This window comes from Lemur catta, chromosome 15 (genome assembly GCF_020740605.2).
Source record: "Lemur catta isolate mLemCat1 chromosome 15, mLemCat1.pri, whole genome shotgun sequence".
Lineage (NCBI taxonomy): Eukaryota > Metazoa > Chordata > Mammalia > Primates > Lemuridae > Lemur > Lemur catta.
Window position 1 is genome coordinate 1,370,266 of NC_059142.1, and position 26,280 is coordinate 1,396,545.

Here is a 26,280-nt window from a genome sequence, read left to right on the forward strand (position 1 = left end):
ATACTCTCCTTCCACAGTTGGCCAGTGCATTTCAGTTTTTAGAACAAGCTAACACTTTAATATGGACAGAAGGAAAATAAATGGGCCTATATGTATTATTTTTTTTCTTGTCATATTTTTTTCTCTTCACTCTAGTATCCAAACTTTGGGTAGGAAGACAGTATGAACTAGTCAAATGAGGCCAAGTTTTATCAGTTTATTTTAAAAATCTGTCCATTTGACATGAGCATTTCTGAGGTGGGTGTTAAGAATTTCTACATATTTACTACTGAATCCACTTAACAACTGGGTGAGTAAAGTATTACTGTTATCACTCTTCCTGCTGTGAGTGTATGGTTTCAGATCATGCTCCCTAGAGTTTTAGGGTCTTCAGAGTATATACTGGGAATTCTACGTGGGTGAGTGGGATAGTTCTGGGCCTCCCAATCCCATTTCAACCCAAGCAACTCTCTCGAAAAGTGTTCTACATGTTAGGTTCTATAAACAATTTCCCTTGAAGGAAGAGCTTGCTGCTTAAAGGGAGGGTAAAAAGAATCATGGTCATTGGTGGCCCAGAAGAAGACAAGATATGACCTAAATTGAATTAGTGTCATAGTGTGAAGGCATGTACCTGAGTTTTCTTCCCCTCCTCGTATTGATGACCAAAGGCCTAACCCTGCAGATAGTTTGATAATTCAGTTATTTTTTCTTCATACCACAATTGAAGAAAAAGATGTAGTACTGTAAATTTAAAACTTAATTTATTGTCTTATTTTTATTAGAAATTTTGTAAAAGGTTTATTACATTTGCATGATTTTAGGCCTTAAGACAGACTTCTTTTGTGAGAGTTAAGTCCCTTAAAAGAGATTTAACTTCAAGGTGAGGAACAAAGCTGATACCTCTAATATACCTAATATACCTCTCATTTTAAGAAGTTTTGTGTGGCAGAGTTGAAGGATGAAGGTGCAGGATTTCTTTGTTTATAAAAACTTAATGTCTGATTTCCTCTCATAGGCTTGTGCTTTCTTCTTTGAAGATATGGATTGAGTTGACTCTCAGTGTGAAAGGTTAAATTTTCTGAGCATATTGGGTTTCCTCTAAACTTGATTGACTATTCTGGTGTTTGTGTTTGATTTGATGGCAGGGTACCCCGGCCCTGTCCCAGGCTGGCATTCCAACTGAGGCTTTGGTGAAGGGGTCCATTTCTAGAATGCCCATTGAAGAGAGCAGTCCTGAGAAGGGCAGAGAGGAAACTACGTCAAAAGGCCATGTTATTTACGAAGGCAAAAGTGGACATATCTTATCATATGATAGTAAGTATTGTGTGTACGCACCGAAACCAATATTGTATATGTGACTGAAAACATGGGCTCTGGTTTTCCTACATTTTTGCTGTGGGGAGAAATCAGTTTACCTTTGCTGAGCCCATATTTCCTCCCAGTGAAAGGGATTGATGATAATACCTACCTCATGATGATTTTGTGAAAAATCAACTCAGTGAAAAGTGATTAACAGTACAAAGCCATAGTAAGTGCCCCAGAAATGGTAGCTAAGGTCATCACTGACTGTGGTCAGTCAGTTTAGCCTAGGAGAATGATCTTTGTCTAACTTTAATAGAGTGGCTTTTATTTTAAATGGATTCATATTTTATGAGTTTGTAATTAGGGGATAGATAATATTTTGATAAGAGTATTGAATATAAATTCTCCTTAACAAAATTATTTTAATGCTTGTATCTATGTATGTGAACATTTTCTCTAGATGTATTTATTAAGTTATATTTTCCCAGTAGTAATATTTTATAAGAATGACTCACACGTGATACAAGTATTAGCCAAGGGATTGACTGAGTTTGAATTCTCATTTGCAGCCAACTGTCTTGTGACCTAGGAGCAGTCATTAGCTATGCTTTCTTTCTCTTCAGATACAAAGAAATAAAATATATATGCACATAGTGCCTGATGCTTCAAAATGTGTGGTAGCTTGTTTATTTTCTTTCTCCTTTCTTGTTTTAACATATCTGGCATATTTTGATTAATGCTTTGTTTCTGGGGGTAAGAAATTAACATACATTGCCCAAGCCAGAAATCTCAATGTCATCCTAGACTTCTCCATTTCTTTCCACCTCCAAGAAATCACTGTGTCACTTCTATTCATTTTCCTAAAATCTGGAATCCATCGATTACTCTGTATCCCCACTGCCACCATCATCTTTCATCTGGCTAACCCAGCAGCCACGAAACTGACCTCCCCACCTTCAGTCCTACCCATATTCAAAGCTATACACCATGTCACTCTCTGTTTGACTCTCCATTGCTTTAAGACAACCACAGCCCCTAGGTTGGCTTCATCACTCCTCCATGAGCTGCTTCCAGTTTAGCTCTTCAGAATTTTCTCTTCCCGCTTTCTCTTGTCCCCCTTTGTTTACTTCCCTCAACACCGTCCTCCCAGTCCACTCTACACATCAGCCATTTCCCGAGCTTAAGCTCTATTGATGCACCACACTCTGTCTTGCCTCGGGGTCTTTGTGCTCACTGTTTCCTCTGCCTGTACCACTTTTTTCTCCCTTTGCCTTTGATTTAAGCAACTCTTATTCATCCTTCTTTCTGAGTTTGCACTTTTAGGCAGCCTGATCTGAACCCGGAGGTGTTAGGTTTTCATAGCACATTATAGCATATCAGCATTTTCATAGCACATTATATTTCTCCATTCATAGTACTTACCACACTGGATAGTAAGGGCCTATTGATATGTCTGTACCCGCCACTATTGGGTAAGTTTTATGAGGGAAGGGACTCAATTTGTTAACTTTATCTGCAAGCCTAACTTATGGCTGGCACACAGTAGGTATTCAGTAAATATATTTGAATGAATAAAAACATTTTCATGAATATCATCTACATGGATCATATGGTAGGTTAAGACAAGTTTTTATATTATTTATAAGATAGACTATGAAATTAAGGTAACTTATCTACTCTACATTGTAGGCCTCTGAGCAATTCCTGTTTCTGTATTCTGCAGATATTAAGAATGCCCGAGAAGGGACTAGGAGTCCAAGAACAGCTCATGAAATCAGTTTAAAAAGGAGCTATGAGTCAGTGGAAGGAAATATAAAGCAAGGGATGTCAATGAGGGAATCTCCTGTGTCAGCACCATTAGAGGGTAAAGTATTGTTCTCAGAACTTAATTTTGGTACATGTAATTTTGTATAGTAAGTTTGCATTGTTGTGCCTACTGTACTCCAGCCTGGGTGACAGAGCAAGACCCTATCTCCCTGCCCCCCCAGAAAAGGCCCTGATATTTATAATTTTAATATTCTTCTAAACTTTCTATGACAATTTTAGGATATATTCTATCTCAGTCAAAATAAAACATCTGATTTCAGGAAAAAAAAGTTTGCATTGTTGAATTAAGTCATGTTCAGTCTCTTTCATTTCTACCTGAAATTTGTATTTATATTAATTTAAATCTAAGTTTATATTCATATCTATATATAAATCAAGTGGCGCATAACAGTGGAGGGAAGTAAATATTAAGCATAATTGGTCAAAGCATAGGTAACTATTAGAATGTGCATATTTGAATGGTGATACCATTTGTAGATTATTCCCGTTTAAGTTACGTGAGTTTTAAAATGTCAAATTCATTATGAGAATTTTTTTAAAAATTATGAAGCAGGTAAAGTGGCATAATGGATAGAGCAAGTACATGAATTTGAATCTTAGCTTCACCCTTTCGTGGTGAGTTTGTGCCTTTTTCTTCCTGTGTAAAGTAAGGCATCATGCCTACTGTTGCGTATGGATTAGAGATGGGTATCCCCTGGTGCTGATCATGTGCTACACCTTCAGTAAATGATCACTATGGTTTGGTTTTGCTAATGACTCATTTTCTTTAAATCTTAACCTGCCTCAACTAATTTTAATCTAGATAAACTACTAAAAGCAGGATAAGTCCTCTAATTTTCTAAGAGCTAGATTTTCTTTATATTAAAAATCTCAACATTTCTTTAGGATAAATGTGGATATTTCTAACCCTTGATTTATATTTATTGGCACTATAATTTGAAACTTCTTAAGAGGTTATTTACAGCTCTTTTGTTCTAATTTGCAAGTTTCATTTAATATATTTCCCATATTTTTGTGATATCCATATTTCATGTTTTCCCTTTTTCACAGTTATATTTCAGACCTAAGCAATGATTTCCAATCCTGTATCTTCTCTCCCTTTGATAAAGAAGCATTGGGATTTTAGATTTAGCTTTGAAAGTACCTATCTTTCTTTTTTGACCCCCCCCCCCCTTTTTTTGAGATAGAGTCTCTCTGTGTCACCCAGGCTTGAGTGCCGTGACATTAGCCTAGCTGACAGCAACCTCAGACTCCTGGACTCAAGCAATCCTCCCGCCTCAGCCTCCCAAAGTGCTGGGATTACAGGCATGAGTCACTGTGTGTGGCCTCTTTTTTGGCCTTCAATTACATACTTTCTGTGGCCATTTTGTATTTAGGAAAATGTTTACAAAGGACCTTGTGATGTCATATTGGATACTTTTCACTTTTATTTTTTTCCATGATATTCTTTGGATAGTTCACAAATTTAAATTGACATCCCTTCCTCCATAGAGCTTTTATCAAAAAATATACCCTAAAAGCAGCATTAAGTATGTGTGAATTGACATATACATTACATCTAGTAATTGAATTGCTTTCTTGTTTTGAAAGGGCTGATATGCAGAGCATTGCCCAGGGGCAGCCCTCATTCTGACCTCAAAGAAAGGACCGTGCTGTCTGGCTCCATAATGCAGGGTAAACTTTCTGCTTGTTTTATCTTTTTCTTTATAACTGCCTCACTGGCAAATAGTTTGACATCAATTTGCAATGCATGAAACCTACTTTTCAAGATGTTTTCCCTTTTGAAATATTAAATATTAAAGTCTTGATTATTACTTTTTTACCACTGAGCTACATATTAATAGTTTATTGGAAGATGACAGTTGCCTAATCATTTAATATATAGAGAGGCATCTTTATTATGTAAGAACCATTCTGTGACTGTGATGATGTATATTATATCTTGAACAACCCTAAAATAATAATAATTAATACTTATTTGAAGATCTATTTTTAAACAAAATTGATTACAAACTGCAAGATAGCAAGGCATTAATTATTTTAAATTATGGTAAAATATACATGATAAAATCTATCATCTTAACCATTTTTAAGTGTATAGTTCAGTAGTGTTGTTGTGCAACCATCAACATTATTTTAATAAGTATGTTTCCTGAATTCTTTTTCAAGGCACACCAAGAGCAACAACTGAAAGCTTTGAAGATGGCCTTAAATATCCCAAACAGATTAAAAGGGAAAGTCCTCCCATACGAGCGTTTGAAGGTGCCATTACCAAAGGAAAACCGTATGATGGCATTACCACCATCAAAGAAATGGGGCGTTCCATTCATGAGATTCCACGGCAAGATATTTTAACTCAGGAAAGTCGGAAAACTCCAGAAGTAGTCCAGAGCACGAGGCCAATAATTGAAGGTTCCATTTCCCAGGTAACTAGATTATATCTCTTTTTGTCCACAGTTCCACTTCAAACTGATATTTATGGAACTTTTTAAAAAAAGTATGACTTACTAATTTTAAATAGTTGTTAGGATGTCAGACCTCTTAGAAATAAACGTGAAAGTTTTATGTAATCTTTATTGTCAGTTTTTCTTGTGTCCATAGCATGGATTATGTAATGAGGGCAAGTATACAATTTAGGATTAGTGGATTTGTGATTGAGATGTCCATACAGACAACAGAGGTCACCATGGCAAACTATAACTGCCATGGGCCAGACATAGACCTGAGCTGGAAAAATATCCACAAAGCTTCACTACCTGTAATGTTTGTTTCTTTCCCTTTAGGGCACACCAATAAAGTTTGACAGCAACCCAGGTCAATCTGCTATCAAACATAATGTGAAATCCTTAATCACGGGGCCTAGCAAACTACCCCGTGGAATGCCTCCACTGGACATTGTGCCAGAGAACATAAAAGTGGTAGAACGGGGAAAATATGAAGATGTGAAAACAGGCGAGCCCGTGCGTTCCCGGCACACGTCTGTGGTAAGCTCTGGCCCCTCCGTTCTTAGGTCCACGCTTCATGAAGCTCCCAAAGCACAGCTGAGCCCAGGCATTTACGATGACACCAGTGCACGGAGGACCCCTGTGAGTTATCAGAGCACCATGTCCAGAGGCTCACCCATGATAAACAGAACTTCCGAAGGTATGTTAGTTTTGTTGCCTGGTCTGATCATTTTTATTGCACTTTTTTTTTAATCTCTGGCACATAGTAAATATCAAATTGCCAGCTTTAGATTATCACAAGATCTGTAGGTTGTGCTTGATACTAGGGACATGGTATGCTACCAGTTTAAAAGTAGGCATAATTTTAAATAAAATACTTAATATTTAAATCAAGTACAGAGTATGGTGGAGTGCAGAAATGCTCCAGAATAGGTGTATTTTTAGGGTGGATTTTCAGCCAATTATAAGGCTTTTTGGAAGTCACTTTTGACAGTAGCTTCTTCAGTGGCAGTGAGGAGGTAGGCCCTGGAGCAAGACTGCTTAGGCTTGAATTGAAGTTGTTAGTGCAATAAACTTGGACAAGTTACTTGACTTTTCTGTGCCTTAGTTTCCTCCTCTGTAAAATGGTAATGTAACATTAAGAACTACCTCACTGGATTGTTGTGAAGATAAAATGGGGTAGTATGTTTAACACATTGACTACCACACTAGGAAAAAAAAAATTTTCCCTGGGGCCATGATGTTTTAATAAAACAAAATGATCGTTTCTAATTTGTTGTTTTTTATTTTCTGTGCATGAGTTATATGCAACACAGTTCACATTTTTAAAATTAAATTGTCAATATTAATTGTAACAATAAGAATATCAACAAGTAAGATTTTTCAGGAACCAACCACAGGGTTTTGCTTCAGGAGGTCCCAGGCTCAAAACTAGCATGCGTTAAATACAACTCACATGGCAGTCAATGTGTTAAAAACTTAGAATAGTGCCTGGTGTTTATGGAGGCTCCATAAATGTGAACTATTATTGTTGCTATTGTTGTTGTTATCATCAGTCCCCCATTACCCCATGCTGCTGGCAACTGCATCAGTAAGGTGAGAGGAATTGTTTTTACCAGGTGGTCCCTGAAACAGTCTGAGGCCCTTAAAAATGTATCCACTTATTTTTAATTTTGTTGCAATATGTATTTATTAAAGAGTCACATGCAAGGTCCTGGGCTGGCCACTGTGCAAGTTGTAAAATTGAAGAGTATTTTGGGGGTTTGGGAAGGTATAGCACAGAGTGAGGAGAAAGGGAAGAGCCTTGTTATGGATAGAGTAATGAACCCAAATCCTTCTGACTTCAGTTTTAAAGGAGAGAAGAATTGCCCTGCAGAGGGAAAAGGCACTTCACATTTGAGCAACTTGGGACTTGAAAGGGGGTGTGGTAAACCAGCATGATTTCTTGGTTTTGATAGGTAGATATGTTTGATCATGGTGAAGTTCATATTATCAAAAATATTAGTAATTAGGTGGTGGTGATGGTTGCACAACCATCATGCCTGTACTTAATGCCACTGAATTGTGCCCTTTAAAATGGCTAAAATGGCAAATTTTATGTTATGTATATTTTACCACAATTTAAAAAATTGAGGGTGATGGTTGATAAGTGTTTGGATATGGTAGGCAGCAGTGGCACAGTCTAACCACTGAATAGCATCATTTGGAGAAGGAGAGGCTGGAGTGGGGAAAAGATCAATGTAGGTGAGGTAATGAGAAAGTCACTGTGGAGGAACAGAACAAGAAAAAAAATCAGTGATTGTCAGGTAGCAAGGAGGTTGGGTAACACAGGCAAAGAGAGGAAATTGAGATTTGCTACATGTGGGGCCAAAAGAATTTAGAAAGTTAAAGTCACAAAGAAAAGAAAATCATTTGTAGTGGTATTTATAGAGGAGCATTGAACTTCATCTTTAATCTTACGTAAGGTGGTAAAATACTGGTGCTGTGATCCAAAAAGTGGCAATCCTTTCCAAATCTCAAATCTACTAGTTCTTTACATTTGCATAAAGATTGAATGTTAAAATGTTTAGGGCTATGGTCCCAACCCGTGGGTCCCTGGACCGTTAACATTCTACAGCCTATTAGAGACTGGACCACAGAGCTCCCTGGGAAATTTTTCCCCCGGGAAAAATTGTCTTCCATGAAATTTGGCAGCGGGGGGGGGGGGGGGGGGGTTGGAGATGGGGGCCAACAAAGCTTCATCTGTTTTTACAGCCTCTCCCCATCACTTGTATCACTGCCTGAGCTCCACCTTCCCACCCTACACCCTGTGGAAAAATAGTCTTCCATGAAACTGGTCCCTGGTGCCAAAAAGGTTGGGGACTGCTAGTTTACGGGACAGAGGACATCAAAATTGTATTTGAATGGTTGAGAAATGGCTAAATAGTATCTTACTTGCAAGTTTTCTTAAAATTGTGGCATTGACTCTTTTATTCCAGTTACAATTTCTTCTAGCAAATCTACCAATCATGAAAGGAAATCCACACTGACCCCTACTCAGAGAGAAAGTATACCAGCAAAGTCTCCAGTGCCTGGGGTGGACCCTGTCGTGAGCCACAGCCCGTTTGAACCCCATCACAGGGGCAGCACTGCAGGAGAAGTTTACCGGAGCCACCTTCCCACACACTTGGATCCAGCCATGCCCTTTCACAGGGCTCTGGACCCAGGTAAGCATGAAATACAGTAACAGTTTATGGCAAAGAAATAATATCCCTGTATGACTTTTCAAGCTTTCTATTATAATACGATATGCAGACAATTGCATGTATCATTAGTGTACATTATCAGCACTCCTTAAAGAACTAAAAATAATAGGTATATGAAAAGCCCTCTTAACTGATGGCAGTTGGGGAAGCTGATTAAAAAAGGTGGGTTAATGAGAAGAATTATTTTAAAATGACAGATGCTATCTTTTTTTTTTTTTTGAGACAGAGTCTCGCTCTGTTGCCTGGGCTAGAATGAGTGCCATGGCATCAGCCTAGCTCACAGCAACCTCAAACTCCTGGGCTTAAGCGATCTTCCTGCCTCAGCCTCCCGAGTAGCTGGGACTACAGGCATGCGCCACCATGCCCGGCTAATTTTTTCTATATATATTTTTTAATTGGCCAGATAATTTCTTTCTATTTTTAGTAGAGACAGGGTCTCACTCTTGCTCAGGCTGGTCTCGAACTCCTGACCTCGAGCGATCCACCCGCCTCGGCCTCCCAGAGTGCTAGGATTACAGGCGTGAGCCACCGCGCCTGGCCGACAGATGCTATCTTAAACATGTTACTTTACAACATAAGTAGACATTTATTCATTTACTAGTGTTCTGATATAAGGCCAAGGGCTTTTCATAGACTGTTGGTTAAACTTCACCATACATTAAAAAACTCAACATTAGGCCAGGCACAGTGGCTCACGCCTGTAATCCTAGCACTCTGGGAGGCTGAGGCGGGAGGATCACTTGAGGTCAGAAGTTTGAGACCAGCCTGACCAAGGAGACCCCGTCTCTACTAAAAATAGAAAAAATTAGCCGAGTATGGTAGCATCGTGCCTGTAGTCCCAGCTACTCGGAAGACCGAGGCAGGAGGATTGGTTGAGCCCAGGAGTTTGAGGTTGCTGTGAGCTGTAATGATGCCACTGCACTCTAGCCTGGGCAGCAGAAAACAAACAAACAAAAAACCCTCACATTTCCAGATTTGATTTTTTTGTTTATTTGTTTTAAAGTGAAACTAGAATTTAAAGCCATTTTCAAGTAAACTAAATACAGAATCCAGGCAGGGTGCAGTGGCTGGTACCTGTAATCCCAGATACTCAGGAGGATGAGGCAGGAGGATCGCTTGAGCCCAGGAGTTCGAGCCCAGCTAAGGGCGACAGAGTGAGACCCTGTATCTGTTTTTACAAAAACAAACAAACATAAGTGAATGACTGTGGGCTATGTCTTAATAAAATTTGAAATACAGAATCCTTCTAGATTTTTTTCTAGTTTTTTAAAGTTGTCCAGTCTATACCTGATTCAACTTCTGTATAGAGTCTTTCCAAGGCAGTCAACTTAGTTTTCAGAGAAATGACTCTGCATTCTTTCATCAATTTACAGATTATTTCAAGTTGCATAATTCTAGTAACAAGTACAGTTGGAAGAAACTTGAACATAACTGATGTTGGTAGACAGAATTCTGGGAGGTGCAGAAGTCTGCCGGTTACTAGAAAGCAGTCTGTGCAGGGTAGAGGGCAGTGTGTTTTATACAGGGAGAAGAGAGTGGGGATGACATCAGCAGGTGGGTAAAGAGAATCTCTGCTGGGCTGTCATGATCCACTGCAGGACTGGCTCCCCTTGTCTTCACAGGGCCCCGTCCCCGCTCCTCTTTGCTGCTGCTGGCTGAGCCTTAGACTGTGTTTTCTGCTCAGACCTCTTGTCTAGCCTAAATTCTTTGCTTGTTACATGCTTCAAGTTAAAATTGGGGCACAGAATACTTGCATCTCACCTTGGTCCTTAGGGAAGTATTTTTCATTACCAGTGTGCTAAATTAAAACGTAGGAGTTCTAAGGGTTATTTACATTTCATAGTAGCAAAGTCCCTATAGAAAATATTTTATCTGAAAGTTGTGTCAATGCCATCAAACTGTTTGTCACTTGAGAACTTTACTGGATCCCAAACCCAGTATTTAGGGGAGTGTCTCCCAGACTGAGGCAGACAGAGTCAGCAGACAGACTTACCTGGCTAAGAGTTCTAAATGAGGGGGAAGTAAACATTCCAGAAAACATGGTATTTGTTTTTCTACGGAGAACATATATATAAAATAGTGCACTCAGGTTATCAGACAATATTGAATGTTTATAATTTCCATTTAATGTTTATCATAGTCCTTTATTTTGTAGCAGTTTGATTTGCTTGTCATTTTTGAGCCTGAGCTGGATGGATTGTGAGTACTTTGAGGATAGAGACAATATCTTCTTTTTGCCGTGCCTACCCCTTCCTAGTGTCTTGCGTCATGCTCCAACCTAGGGGTTGCCAGACTATATCTTGTTGGCCAAATCCTGGTGCCACCTGTTTCTGTAAATAAAGTTTTATTACAAAACAGCCACAGCCATTCATTGGTTTTGTCTGTAGCTTCTTTTGTGCTACAGTGGCAGAGTTGATTCACTGTGACAGATACTATATGGCCCACAAAGCCTAAAACACTTACCACCTGGGCTTTACAGCTAAAAGTATGCCAGTCTCTGCTCCAAACACATGCCGAATTAAATGCTTGTAGACTAATCCTTTTCACCCCCAGAAAAGTAAAGTTACTGTTTGTCTGTCACAAAGTGTTTTCGTATAACATGTCCATTGGTTGTATTGGATGATCAGTGCTACAGATAATTTTATTTGCAAACACAATTCTTGAAGACTTCACATGAAAATATAATAAAGTTACTTATCAAAGGTTGAAAGTGAAACTAGTTGAGAAATTTTTAGCTACTGTTCTTTCCCCTTTTCCATTACATCTCAGACACTAGAGTGAATTAGAATTCATATTGCTAAAATGAATCCACCTTAATCCCTGTCACTAAGTAAAAGTTGCATGTGCACTAGCTCAACAGATGGTTTTTCCTCCCTTTTTCTGTGTGATGTTTATCAAATGAATTTCACCCAGGACAAAACTCAGTGCCTTTCTCTCGTTCTCTCATTCAGCAGCTGCTGCTTACCTGTTTCAGAGACAGCTTTCACCAACTCCAGGTTACCCCAGTCAGTATCAGCTTTATGCAATGGAGAACACAAGACAGACAATCCTAAATGATTACATTACCTCACAGCAGATGCAAGTGAACTTGCGCCCCGATGTAGCCAGAGGACTCTCCCCAAGAGAGCAGCCACTGGGTCTCCCATACCCAGCGACAAGAGGTGTGTGTCTCTGCAGTTGAGATTTCACAGGGTTTCTTGTTTATCCAGTTTCTTGGGTACTTAGTATTTGCTTGATGAAGGAATGGTGGGAAGAAGGAAAAGAACGCCATGTTCTTCTCCCTATTGATTTTAGTCCTTACGAGCAAACAAAGTAATGTGTTGAGACGAGGTGTTGTGGTGAACACGGAAATAACTAAACCAGATCATTGTGCTGGGTATTTGGAATTTATGTTAAACAAGTTTGCTGTCTCTCTTTAATCTCTCCATACTTTGAAGTTACTGGTGTGGAGCACAGTATTTATTTAATGTCCTCCTCTGGTTTTAAAGAAGGTTTTAAAAAACTAACGATGACCATCGTCATTCTTATCTATGTTGCATACAAATTATCATTGGATTATAGAGATAGACAAAACCCAAAAATTATATGTAGTTCTGTACCTTTAGAATAACATTTAACATAAATTGCATTTGTGTTTTGGATAGGAATCATTGACCTGACCAATATGCCTCCAACAATTTTAGTGCCTCATCCAGGGGGGACAAGCACTCCGCCCATGGACAGAATCACTTATATTCCTGGCACACAGATTTCATTCCCTCCCAGGCCATACAACTCTGCTTCCATGTCTCCAGGTAAGATTCTATAATCACACACCTCTCTTAATAGGACTGACATGCACAAGTTTTTACAACATGGCCTTTTAAAGTATTTGGGGCCGTTTTTTTCCATTTGGTCTATTGTGGTTTTTTTGTATGGGTTTTTTTATTCTACTTCCATAGCAGATTATGATGTATTGTTTTTCATTTAACATTTATTAATAGTTCCTATGTGCCAGCTGTCACTAGATACCTTAGAAATGCCATAAAAGTTTGTGTTATGCTCTAGTTGTTCTCTAAGACTCTTAATAAAACAAACTTCCTACATCCCAAATTTGAAGCTTTTTGAAAAACTTTTAGTCACTTACAAATTCGAGTATTTGATGTACCGAATGGGTTGACATTTTGGTCTCTGAGTTTTGAGATTCTTGTGCTTTACAGGACACCCAACACACCTTGCAGCAGCCGCAAGTGCCGAGAGGGAGCGGGAACGGGAGCGGGAGAAGGAGCGGGAGCGGCTTGCTGCCACTTCCTCTGATCTCTACCTGCGGCCAGGTCAGTGCAAGACTCTGTCCCTCCATCCTGTGACAGATCTTGGCAATCTAGTGTGGTGGGTCATTGTGTTTAGTGCTATAGGGGTGCAAACAAAAATTCTAAGATACAAAGTCATTACAGGCCTCAAGTGAAAAAAATAGGGGAAAGTGCTGTGCAAGTTAAGATAGTAGAGAGATGAATTTTACATGGAAAAATGAAATTTTCATGATGAAAGTATCATTTTGATTTGGCCCAGAAATTGGCTGTAGGTGGGCCTGAAGACACAGAACTCTTAAAGCTAAAAGAGCAGCCTGAGCAAAGACTTCTAGATATTAAGGGGTTGCTGAGTTCAAGTTTAGGGAAGGAATGGAAACTGTGGTTAGTGGGTTGTGTGCCATCGTGAATTATAATGAAATGCTGCCGTTGTGTTAAGGAGGCAGGTGACCTCATCAGAGGAGGGACATTTACACAGTAGTGGCTTGAGATGGATTAGAACCCTGAAGGTGAGCATGACTGGTGCCAGAAGTCCAGTGAGACTCTTCAGTAGTTGCGTGCGTGCTAATGGTGGCCTCAAATATTTTGACACTGGGAATGGTCAGAAAAGAACCGCTAGGAAGAATATGAAGGTAGAGTCAAAGAGACTTAACAATAATTAGATACAGGGAGTGAGGACGAGATGAGAAACAAGATTGATGTGCGATTAAAATAGAGAGTGAATAGTGAAAGCGAAGAGGGAATCATATTTATTGTGGACATAGAGGTTGAATAATCCCTTATCCAAAGTGCTTGGGACCAGGATTTTTCCAGATTTTGGAATATTTGCATTATACTAGTTGAGCATCTCTTACCTGAAAATATGAAATTTGAAATGTTTCAGTGAGCATTTCCTTTGAGTGTCATGTTGGCACTCAAAAAGTTTCAGATTTTGGAACATCTCAGATTTCAGATTTGGGATGCTCCACTTAGGTGACATGTCTTTGGGCCATCTGTTCTTATCCATGGTGTACTTAACCCTTCTCAGTTCTTTCAGTTAAATCAAATTATTGACCATGTCCATATTGTCAGATCCTGTGATCTGGTACTCAGGAGAAAAGACGTCGCTGAGAGATGCTGACTTAGGAGTCACCTGCAAGAGTTGAAACTCTGGCTTGAGTAAGGCTTCCAAGGTGCAAGCGTATAAAAAGAGGAGTAGGTCAATCTTGAGATGTTGCCAGGAGAGCTGATCCAGGTAGAGGCAAAAGGAAGCAGAGACATGGTCAGAGAGGTAGGTGTAGAATGAAGGGCACAATGGCAGGAGGTTGTCACATTCATATTGTCATAGGAAACAAACCCTTTGAAATCAATGTGATTAGCAATGTATGGGAGGAGCCCAAAAGTTAGTCGTCATATTTAATCCAGTAATATCATTCCTGAGGATTTACCTTAAATAGTGGTTGCAAAGCCCAAACACCTCTAGATGTAACCCATTATCTATATATAATAAAAACCACTAAGAATCTGACTGTAGGAAATGCTGTAATGAATTTTGAGGTAGCAGCATAATATTCATTCCATGTTGACCACATTAAAACGTGGAAAATTAATTTAGTTAAAGCCTCATACAAATGATGCCTAACTTTGGTAAGAACTAGATTTTTTTAAATGCTTGTGATCCCACTGATGAAAAAATGTAGATTTATGACAATAAGATACCATTTTTCTGCATCAGATATTTAAGAATGTTGTTAAATATTCCATGTTGGAGCATCTGAAGAAAGACACTCATACATTGGCAATGGCAGTGTAAATTGGGGCTATTGCTTTTTTGGAGATAAAAATTTGTAATGCTCCTTGATCTGGCAATTCCATGTCTAGGAACATATCCTGTAGAAATCCTCATATAAGCTGATGGATGGTCAGAAGGGAGAAGATTGCTTAAGAAGCTCGGCCGAGGTGGTGCTAGCTGTGAGAATAGGGGCGTGTACTGAAACTGCTAGCTGTTGTGAGGCCAGAGAGCATGCTAGAAAGTTGAAATGAGGGCACAGAGCAAGAGAAGGTAGAGAAGTAATTAGGGAATTTGAGAGTTCAAGATCCTCCAAGTGAAGTAGTTCTGGCCAAGTCCGAACTCAGACTTTGTTATGGAAGAGATAAAGTTAACTGAACAAAAGTGTCTCAAGCATTGAAGAAGTGTAGTTATCAGAGCCAAACTTTGTGGGAGGATAGTGTGAATGATTTCATCTCAAAAGGGAGAGCTTGCTGAGAGAAACATTTACCTGAGAAGGGGGCAGTAAGGGGCTCAGGCAGGAGGAACTGTGATTAAACGGAGCAACCCTAAGCCCTCATGTAGGAGTGGTATATTATTTTCATTATGATGTTTAGAAAGTTGTACCAAATTTGATTTTGGCAATCATAAACACACCAGAGTTTTAGGGGAAATCTGAGAGATGAACTTATCTGATTTCTATTAGTATTTCATTGTTGGTGTTTTTTGTTTCTCTCTGGAATCAGAATTGAAATTCACCACAGAAGTGGAAATGACAGTAAATGATAGCTTTTGTTTTAAGTTACTGGTGTGATATTATTGCATCTTTATTGAGAAACTTATGGAACAAGTTTCCAGAAAGGCCAGAAAGTAGGATAGGAAGTTTCTTGTCCCATTTTCCTTTTTTTTATTTAGGAATATTAGGAAATTAACAGTCCATAAATGTTGTTGCCTTTTATCTCTGTGTCTCTATCTTTCTTCCTTATGGCTTGCCTGTCTTCCTTTTTCTTCTTTGCCCCTGCAGGCTCTGAACAGCCCGGCCGACCTGGTAGTCATGGGTATGTTCGCTCCCCTTCCCCTTCAGTAAGAACTCAGGAGACCATGTTGCAGCAAAGACCCAGCGTTTTCCAGGGAACCAATGGAACCAGTGTGATCACACCTTTGGATCCAACTGCTCAGCTACGAATCATGTCAGTCTCTTGTACACATTTTGACAAAAAATACCAGTCTCTTGCATATGCATTTTTAAATTTGTGACTCAATAGATTTTTATAGTCATGATTTTCTGCCCACTAAACATTTTGTTTTTAATTTTTGCAGTTTGTCCTTCTATCTCCCCACCACATTCCCCAGTAAATGGTCTTCCCTTCACAGAGTTGTGATCTGGTTTTATTTACAGGCCACTGCCTGCTGGGGGCCCTTCAATAAGCCAAGGCCTGCCAGGCTCCCGTTACAACACTGCTGCAGATGCCCTGGCTGCTCTTGTGGATGCTGCAGCTTCTGCACCCCAGATGGATGTTTCCAAAACAAAAGAGAGTAAGCATGAAGCTGCCAGGTTAGAAGAAAATTTGAGAAGCAGGTCAGCTGCAGTTAGTGAACAGCAGCAGCTAGAGCAGAAAACCCTGGAGGTGGAGAAGAGATCTGTTCAGTGTCTATACACTTCTTCAGCCTTTCCAAGTGGCAAGCCCCAGCCTCATTCTTCAGTAGTTTATTCTGAGGCTGGGAAAGATAAAGGGCCTCCTCCAAAATCCAGATATGAGGAAGAGCTAAGGACCCGAGGGAAGACTACCATTACTGCAGCTAACTTCATAGACGTGATCATCACCCGGCAAATTGCCTCGGACAAGGATGCAAGGGAACGTGGCTCTCAAAGTTCAGACTCTTCTAGTAGCTGTATGTATCTCAATCTGAGTTTCACAATGTGATATCTGCGTAAAGAATTACTTTATTCTTTAGGTAAAGCAGAACTGGGGGTATAAAAAAACCCTAATGCTTATTGATGGTAAATGTTATAGAAAAGGTTTTGTGGGTTAGTAGTACAAAAATGTATCTTCTGCTATTTTTTAATGACTATTTAAGTATCCCGATTTCCTAAGTGTAAACCTATCAGTATTTTCCATGAGAAAAATATACCATTTATAGAACTAAAATTGGGAAATATATACATAAGAGAGCAGAGCTTGTCAACATATTTAGACATCTGAAAGGTGATGGGTATATGGTCAGGCTCTGTGCTACTGAGGTATAGTTTCCCAGGAAGTATTTGCTAGGACATGGTTTAATATTTTGGCTTGATACCCTGAAGCTTCTTCTGTCCTTTTTCTGAGATACAGATTTTTAAAAAGTGAGACTACCTTATCATTGGCAATTGGTACTTTACACTGCACCTTTCTTGTAAGTTGGATTTTGACCAAGTCTGGTTAGTCATTATGATGTCTGCCCCACACATCTGTTAGAATTCACAAATGTACATTAAAATGCTAGAAAAATTAACTTTTTAAACTTTTTTTAAATTATTGCCTAAATCCTATATGGAATTCCAGAAAGAACAAGCAGGTATTTAAATAAGCATCTGCTAATACTGGAAATAATTCAGTCATACGTAGTCATCTGTCTGTTATCTCCATTAAAGAAATTGAGGAGAGTTGGAGATAATAAAAAGATGATTTCTCATGCACCACAGTGCAGTGTGCAGTTCTTTCCGTCTCCATGTAGCCAGCAGTGTGATTATAACTTGTTTGGGTACGTATCTCCCGCATTGCTGAGGTTTTTACAGAGAAGGGGACAGCTTAGTGATGTGTTGTATAGAAGGAGGACCTGTTTTTAGCCTGAGATTAGGAAAATCCACAACATAGGTTTTCCACACGCAGAATATTGCTAGCTGAGGAAGAGATACACTGTGACTGTATGGACAGGCGTTTTGGAGGGAAGTCACCAGCATGCTTGGTGATCCCACCTGGGCTTATTGAGTGGTATACCACACAGGTTCCCTAATCATTGGACTCAACACTTTTCAGTTTGTATCACAAACCAAACTTTGCTCTAGGAGTCAGATTTTCAGAAGGTCTGAAAACAGAAAGTCCAGCTTCTTTTCTGAGTGTTCATGGTTCTGTGTGGGGTTATCTTTTTTATCACTGAGCAAGACTTGCCTGAAGTCCATGGCCATTTACAGTTATTCAGTGTGGTTTTCAGTTTGACTCTTGAGAGCCTCCCTTACCCTGAAGGTGAAGCACATTACCTTAGTCATCCCCCTGAGACTTCCAAGAGCACTGTGAGCACTGTCTGGGATCAGACTTTCTGCTGACTGAATAATTGGAAGTTTTTAAAAGCAGATTTAGGATGTTAGGTACATAAAACAGTGATGAGTAACAGTGGTTGCAAAAGTTGAGAATTAGTATAAATTACTTAGAATCATGAATAGTGATTTATTTTAGTTCCTCAATGATCATTTATCAGGTTTCCGTTCTCCTGAGTGTACGATAACCCAGATAACTGCAATTTCCATGACATTAGGGTAGGAAGGGCTGGTCAGTTGAATGCTAGATGAGCAGGTGGTGGCCAAGTATGAGTCATTCTTACGTTCTATACCTGTGTCCAGCCAGGGTCATATACCCTTTGGGCCTCCAACAATTTTTTTCAGATCCTTTGATGCAGCCTATAGATATGAAGAGCCCTCTAAAGCCAGAAGGTTCCTGAGCAGGAGGTTACATCTGCCTCTCTCCAATTGTCAGCTCTGAGGCCATGGCAGGACTGTGAGAAGAGCCTGTACCCCCACTGCATAGCTCCTCAGTTTCCTTGGGAACTGCATCCTAGAGGGGATCCTTCTCCGGTGTGGGCATCCTCCATAGTTAGTTGACCTCTTCCCTTTCTGTGAATGTACTTCCCATCAGATATTTCCTACGATTTCTATTTATTTTCACAATGTAACACAGTGCTAAAGTTACATGAAATAATTTTTGTCAGCAATTCTCCAGTTATTTGAGAAAATCATGCAGTGTTCTGTAATCTATAGCTTTAAAATCATCATGGTAATGAAACAGCTTTATAGCCTCAAAGTTTTTCTAAGAACAGATTGTCCCACAGAATTGGAATTATTGGACTCGGTTAATTGTTGAGATCTACCTTCTTATTGGTTTATTAATCTCAGCTGATGAGTGTTTTCCTGGTGATTTCTTTCCCAGTTCCCAGGAGAATATCACAAATTCATTCTCTATTCTGCCTCATCTCACTGTTTATTACTGGCTTTTAAAAAAGATCTTAGAGCCCATAAAATTTTAGAACATCCTATGTCCCACTGATACTAGGAACATTGAGGAAACACTTAGGCACCTTTGATACAGTTTATTGAGCTTGTTAATTTTTATTATTAATCTGGAATGCCATTGAACATTTCTGAGCAGAATTTTAAAATGAAAATATGCAAATAGCTTTGAAGAACTTGGACTTTTGAAACTTTTCACAGGATTAGTTTTAAAATAAGGTTCTTTTCTTTTCTTAAGTATCTTCTCACAGGTATGAAACACCTAGTGATGCTATCGAGGTGATAAGTCCTGCGAGCTCACCTGTACCACCCCAGGAAAAACTTCAAGCTTATCAACCAGAGGTTGTTAAGGCAAATCAAGCAGAAAGTATGTCTTTTTTTAACCACCATTTACATGTTTTCATATTTGCATTTATCATTTGCTTCTATTTATCTATCTAGACTATGTTAGGAAATAACTTATTTGTTTTAGGGTAATCTTATATGAGTCTGCTTTACAAACATTTAAAACTATACTAATGAAAAATGACTTTTTAGCTATTATTGATTACTCTTTTCTTTATATTTTAATGGTATAGAAAATATTCATATTCATTTTGTTTATCCACTTCAGCGTGCACATTTTATTCTAGTCCTCAGGCTTTTGTCAGTAAATAAGGTTTTTCCCCCCCAAAATTAAGATATGTAAATTCTTTGTTTGGAGATACGTATCACGTCCTTTTCATGTGTTCTTCTGAATTATGTTTAATCTTTGATAAGGAATAAAAGGCAGGGGCATCCCTGGAGTAAGATATCTGTCTGTTCTGTATTAGATGACCCCACCAGACAGTATGAAGGACCATTACATCACTATCGACCCCAGCAGGAGTCACCATCTCCACAGCAGCAGTTGCCCCCCTCTTCACAGGGGGAGGGGATGGGGCAAGTGCCTAGGACCCATCGCCTGATCACACTTGCTGATCACATTTGTGTAAGTTTTTTATTATTCTTATTAGTTAATTTTTCTTATTTTGATCATGTAGAAAGCAGATTTTATACAGGAAGAGAAAACCATAAGATGTCTAGTTTGGGGTTTTTTTTTGAGACAGAGTCTTGCTCTGTTGTCCAGTCTGGGGTGCAATGGTGTCATCATAGCTCACTGCAAACTCCTGGGCTCGAGCAATCCTCCTGCTTCAGCCTCCTAAGTAGTTGAGACTACAGGTGTGTACCACCATGCCCAGCTAATTATTTTTTTTTATTTTTTGTGGAGGCAGGGTCTCGCTATGATGCCCAGGCTGGTTTCAAACTCCTGGCTTCAAGCAGTCCTCCTGCCATGGCCTCCTAAAGTGCTAGTATTACAACCATGAGCCACTCGCCCAGCCAGAGTCTAGATTTTTTATGCTACTTTTTTTGCAAGTAGTTAATGAATTTAACCACCTCCTTCTTTTCTCACAGCAAATTATCACACAAGATTTTGCCAGAAATCAAGTTTCCTCACAGACTCCTCAGCAGCCTCCCACTTCTACATTCCAAAATTCACCGTCTGCTTTGGTGTCTACTCCTGTGAGGACTAAAACATCAAATCGTTACAGCCCAGAATCTCAGTCTCAGTCTGTCCACCATCAAAGACCAGGTTCAAGAGTATCTCCAGAAAATCTTATGGACAAATCCAGGGGAAGGTATGGTCTTTATTTCAAGTCATATGTCAATTTCCCAACAGTAAAACAAACTGAATATATCTACAAGATAGAGGATTTGTTTCTTAGACCTAAAGTTCATTTGCCTTTATTTTCTGAAAATTGTAAATGAGGTTTTTTTCCTCTGTGTATTATTCTTAGAATGTACACTGTCTGGGCATTTGGTACTATCTTTTTAATGTATATTCAAAAGTTGAGTATTCTGTTTGCTGGTTTATAAAGACAGCTATGAAAAATGTGTAGTTTGGTAGTAGTTTAGGGATACTTGAGTGGTGTCCCTAAGACACCTTCAGAATAATAAATCTCTCAATAGTTTCTATTGGGTCAGCAGCAATAGATGTTTAGGAAAGGTACACCAAATAAAGGAGAGAGAGGCCAGTAGAGGCATCATAGGATGAAACATTTTATATGGCATCTCTATCTGCTAAAGAGCATATCTTCTTACCTTATGTGCTGTGTTTTGAAAAAAACAAAAAAATGAATGCAAGGTTTTTGGTTTAAAGTGGTAGACTGAACATTATCACATGTTAAATTATAGTTAAGTAGCACAATGGGAATTTAATTCATAAGAATGCTGAGAATAAGACTGGGATATCAGCAGATTAAAGATTCTGGCAAATACCTAGAAGACACACAGTGGAAGTCATAGCTCAGAGAACTGAAACGAGAAATTTGTAGCAGAAGTGATTCTCCATCCTGCATCCAACCCAATTCAAAGTTAGCAAAGAACAGAAATAAGACTAAATGTATTTAAAAAGCTGGATGGTTCATCCTTCCTTCCTCCCTCCCTTTCTTCCCTCCCTCCCTTTCTTCCCTCCCTTTCTTCCTGGCATGGTCTTAATCTTTCTCCCTGGCTGCTTGAGTGCAGTGGTGTCATCATAGCTCATTGTAACCTCAGACTCCTGGGCTCAAGTGATCCTCCTGCCTCAGCGTCCCAAGTAGCTGGGACTACAGGTGCACACCACCACACCTGGCTAATTTTTTCTATTTTTAGTAAAGACAGGGTCTCACTCTTGCTCAGGCTGGTGTCGAACTCCTGAGCTCAAGTGATCCTCCTGCCTCTGCCTCCCAGAGTGCTAGGATTACAGGCGTGAGCCACCACGCCTGGCCTGGATAGTCTTTTTAAAAACACTTTATTGTAGAAGATTTTAAACATAAACAAAAGTAGAACAGTTTAATACATTTCCAGGTATCTATCACTCAACTTTGGTAAATGTCAAGCATATGGCCAGTTTTGTTTGCTGTTTAGCTCTGCTTGCCCCACCTCCAAACTGGATTATTTTGAAGCAGTTCTCATAGTTATTTCAAGAAGCTGAATAATCTTAAGGATAAGATCAAAGTACATTTATTCCCTTAAAACCACAGAAAAAGAAAAGGAATGCAGTTATCAAAGAAAAACAGGAAAGCTATGTATAGCTAAGATGACTTTTGGTCCATTCCTAACACACAGTACTATGTAGCAGATTTTGAACAATTGATGGTATTTATGAAAAGATAATCCATTTGGCTTTTTCACTTGTAATTTCTGCATCACTACACCTGTATGTTTGAACAAGGAATGTTACATTTCTTTCATTGGTTTTAGTAAAATTACCTGGTTTTTTAGTTTAAAATGTTCACACAATCCATGTGTTATAAAACAGCATCAACTGATTTTTAATCTATAAGCAAAACACAGAAGAGTTTTTCTGTAGTTCTAGAACAGGATGTAAATGCTGTAAATCATATAAAAATGGCTGACAGCTTTTGAGACACGAGGGGTGCACAGGGAAGAGAGGTAGAAGTAAGGGTATACGCTCTAATTCTTCATTTTTAAAAAGAAAATATAAAAGGTTTAAGTATGCTATGCAAAGTTAAAATAGACAAAGTAAAGATGAAAATGGGCAACAACATAGAGAAGGTAAATCAAGTTCTTCATTTTTCATGGAAGGGAATTGATAGATACTGTTTCAACTTTGATAAATCAAGAAATAAAGGTGTAAGATTAGAGTTTTAGAGGTAAACACCAAAAGAACTAAAAAAAAGTGGTCAAAAATAGCTACCTCTAAGAATCAGATGGGGTTGATTGGGAAAGGAAATAATTAATATTATATACATGTAATTATGCATAACTATAATAGTAATAAATGCAGATGTTAAGTCACAGGTGGCTCTTTGTACATATAATCGCTAAGTTAAAAAATTCTTTTTTGGTCTAAATAACATGTTTGTCTCACATTATCCTTTCCAACATGGTATCCAGAGGAAAAATACTCAATTATAGAGAACGTCTCAGGCCTGAAATGGTATAGCTAGAGGATGACTCACTTGACAAAACTCTTGAGGTTTCAGTTTGGTGCTCAAATCCTTCATCTTTAACTTAACGAGGAAAGGACCTGCTAAGTCATGACTCGGAATAGGCAGCAAAGCCCTTCAGGGTTTACCCGGACTGAATGGCCAAGGGTAAGACGGAGTCTGATATTGAAGGACATACAGAGCCTGAGGATGGAGCTGCTGCTGCTCTGGTGGCCTGTCTGGTCATGTGACTCCTGAATCCGCTGGGCACACACGGATAAAGTGGCAGTAACGGACTATTTTCTTTGATAGCTAGTATATAGTGAACACCTGAGGCAGCTTTTTTTATGATAGAAATTGGCTATATTTGTTCCTTCTCCTGAATGACGTCATGAGTTAACCAGTTTCTGTTTATGGTAAGCCTTAGGTGAACCTTTGAAGCACAATCTAATGTTTACATGTTACGATAGTAGGCCTGGAAAATCCCCCGAGAGGAGCCACATCTCTTCGGAGCCCTACGAGCCCATCTCCCCACCCCAGGTTCCAGTGGTGCACGAGAAGCAGGACAGCATGCTGCTCCTGTCGCAGAGGGGGCCGGAGCCTGCAGAGCAGAGGTGAGGAGAGCGTGCACTGGCTGGTCGAGCGGCAGCTCCCGTCGAGGTGGAGGGGGGTTAGTGCCTTAAAATTTTCCTTAAGTTGATGCCTTTTTTCTCTTTTTGGCTTATATGTCAGGATGGGACTCTCGGGGGATCATTTAGTTTATTTTCCTAGTGATCTAATGCTAGTGGATTTTAGCAAAAAAAAAAAAAACAAACAAACAAACAGTAATATTTAAATAGGTGAAAGAAAATCTATTCATTATTCTTCTTGAAATTAAGTCTTTCTGGATCTTTTGTAAAAACCTTTTTTTGTCAGTGGGAAGGATTACCTATTGTTTCAGCCAGCATTTGAGTGCTTACTGTGTACCAGGCATTGTGGAATATACATGGATTTTATCTTACCTATTTCTAACCCTGATCCCAACCCTATGAATTTTTAGGTTTTTATCCCCATTTGGATTAGATAGATGGCTCTGATTTGGCCGCTTTCTGGTCAATCTCCATACTGCCACCAGAGTGACTGTCTAAAAGCTCATACAGAATCAACTACTTAGTCCTGAGCGTGGCATTGGAGTTCCTTCATGCCCGGGTTTATGCTGCTCATCCAGCTTCACCTCCTGCCACTTCACCCTTACACTTTATTCTCTGTCTATATCAAGTTGCTTATTGTTCCCTGAATTCTTTTCTGTCCATACTCATGTTTTCATACTCATCCCTTCCCTGATGCTGAGAGGTAAATATGTGATTTGCCCATGGTCATGCTGGAAGTTGGAAGGAAGAGGGAGAGTCCAGTTTTAAACCAAGGTCTTTCTAACTCCAAACCACTAGTGCATTTCTTACAGTGTGTTGCTATTCATCTACAATATATATTCTTAGGCAACCAAATAGATGTTGGTACCTTTCAGTGAAATGAAGAAGGAAATCCATTTATAGAGAGGGAATGATATTCAATTTAATTATACATTTACATGTTTTCCCCTCAGTTTGTGAGATTTTTGAGGACAAGGGACGATGTTATTCCTTTTTTCTCCCACCTTGTCTTTCCTGGCATATAGTTAGTGTTCCTGTGTTTGAATGGTGAGTGAATCCACGTGACCAGATTAGGTTATCAACAGCCTTATGTTCTCTGTTACCATCTCTGGCTCTATCTAGATCCTTGGTGGCCTTGAGCTGTTAGGGGAAACTTGATTATTAAAATGTGTTAGTATAGGAAGCTGCCAATAAAATATGAAACCCTTTACATTAAACTCAGCTCATATGTTTGGTGGCTTGAAATGATTGTAACAAATAGGCAATTTTACTCATATATTGTAATTGTTCTGTTCAAGTCCAACTGTTGGTTGCTTAGGTATAAACTCTTGCTATTTTATAGATAGGTGTGACATTAGTTATAATTTTAGTGTACTTAAAGGTACTTACATTAGCAAAATAGTCCCTGGTTTGCATGATAACCATAAATATATCAATGTTTGTGCCATTATGCAAAGAGTGTCATGATAAGCTGTTTTTGAGTTTTCCCGTTAATACTAACCTGTTGCTTGTTCATTCGTTGTTAAGAATCTCTGCTCTAGGTTATCTCCATTATAATCCTAATTTTACGTTTCCTATATGAGAGCTGAAGTATTTGACTATGTCCTTAAATGATGTACTAAGTGACTTATGGTCACATAGTTTGTTAGGGTTGTTTCTTAGGTAGGGGGAGGCAGTAGTTTTCTTAAGTACTCTATTATTATCATTGATAGGAAATGTCCCCAGGGTTAGGAGTACATGATTGTAATAGACTTAACTGTGTTCCTAACAGGAATGATTCCCGCTCACCAGGGAGTATAAACTACTTGCCTTCATTCTTCACCAAGCTTGAAAACACATCACCCATGGTTAAATCAAAGAAGCAAGAGATTTTTCGTAAGTTGAACTCCTCTGGTGGAGGTGACTCTGATATGGGTAAGTGGGATTTCTTTCATGAACCCCAAATAAAACATGCATTAATAATGGTACCTCCAGTGTTGCCTCTCCTGTAATCCTTGAGTTTGAAGGCTGTTATAGAGCATCTGTCCAACACATCTGATCCTAAAGTTCCTTCTCAAATGTCTGCCAGTTCATGAAAAGTTCCAAATTAGGGACCAGGAACTCACTCCTTTCTGAAGAAGCTCTCCGTTTTGTCTTTGAACAAACGCTGTGTCTAGGATACTTTTTTCTTAGGTGGGGCTAGATTAACGCTCTGTAGTTTTATTTTATTTTGTTTTTTCTTCTACACACTGGTTTTAGTTTTATCCATTTGGGATTTCTTCACATGACATCTCAGATATGTGAAGACGTGTCCTTCATGAGTCTTTTTATCTGTATAAATATCCCTAGGTTCACCGGTTGTTCTTCACGTGTCCTCATTCTGAGTACCCCTGCAATCTCAGTTGCTCTCCACCAAAACCATAGCCTAGCCTTTCAGTAGGCTCTGAGTAATACAGAATAGAGTAGTGTGATATGATTTATCCTAAATTCATCATTATTAAGGTAGCCTAAGGTAGTATTAGCTTTTAGTTGGCAACCTATACACTCTTAAGTTATAGTGTACTTAGTATGAATACAGATGTCAGGGACTCCTGGGCTACTCTTAATCCGCACCTCTCCCTGCTCTACTTT

At 39.1% G+C, this 26,280-nt stretch overlaps 1 protein-coding gene across 15 annotated transcripts in view; it reads left to right on the plus strand.

The window, feature by feature from the left end:
* The window catches only part of NCOR1 (nuclear receptor corepressor 1), a 154,797-nt gene that overhangs the window by 115,815 nt on the left and 12,702 nt on the right, over positions 1-26,280 (plus strand). For 10 of the 15 annotated variants that reach the window (XM_045569421.1, XM_045569433.1, XM_045569431.1 and 7 more), the window contains 16 exons: positions 1,125-1,293; positions 3,005-3,145; positions 4,699-4,782; positions 5,278-5,534; positions 5,892-6,252; positions 8,531-8,758; positions 11,749-11,958; positions 12,442-12,591; positions 12,997-13,110; positions 15,855-16,020; positions 16,230-16,723; positions 19,330-19,458; positions 19,904-20,061; positions 20,526-20,749; positions 23,512-23,655; positions 25,442-25,584. In XM_045569421.1, the coding sequence (XP_045425377.1) occupies positions 1,125-1,293; positions 3,005-3,145; positions 4,699-4,782; positions 5,278-5,534; positions 5,892-6,252; positions 8,531-8,758; positions 11,749-11,958; positions 12,442-12,591; positions 12,997-13,110; positions 15,855-16,020; positions 16,230-16,723; positions 19,330-19,458; positions 19,904-20,061; positions 20,526-20,749; positions 23,512-23,655; positions 25,442-25,584 (3,172 nt within the window). The remainder of the gene's footprint in view (positions 1-1,124; positions 1,294-3,004; positions 3,146-4,698; positions 4,783-5,277; positions 5,535-5,891; positions 6,253-8,530; positions 8,759-11,748; positions 11,959-12,441; positions 12,592-12,996; positions 13,111-15,854; positions 16,021-16,229; positions 16,724-19,329; positions 19,459-19,903; positions 20,062-20,525; positions 20,750-23,511; positions 23,656-25,441; positions 25,585-26,280) is intronic. The other 5 variants (XM_045569436.1, XM_045569437.1, XM_045569430.1 and 2 more) reach the window with 4 other exon arrangements.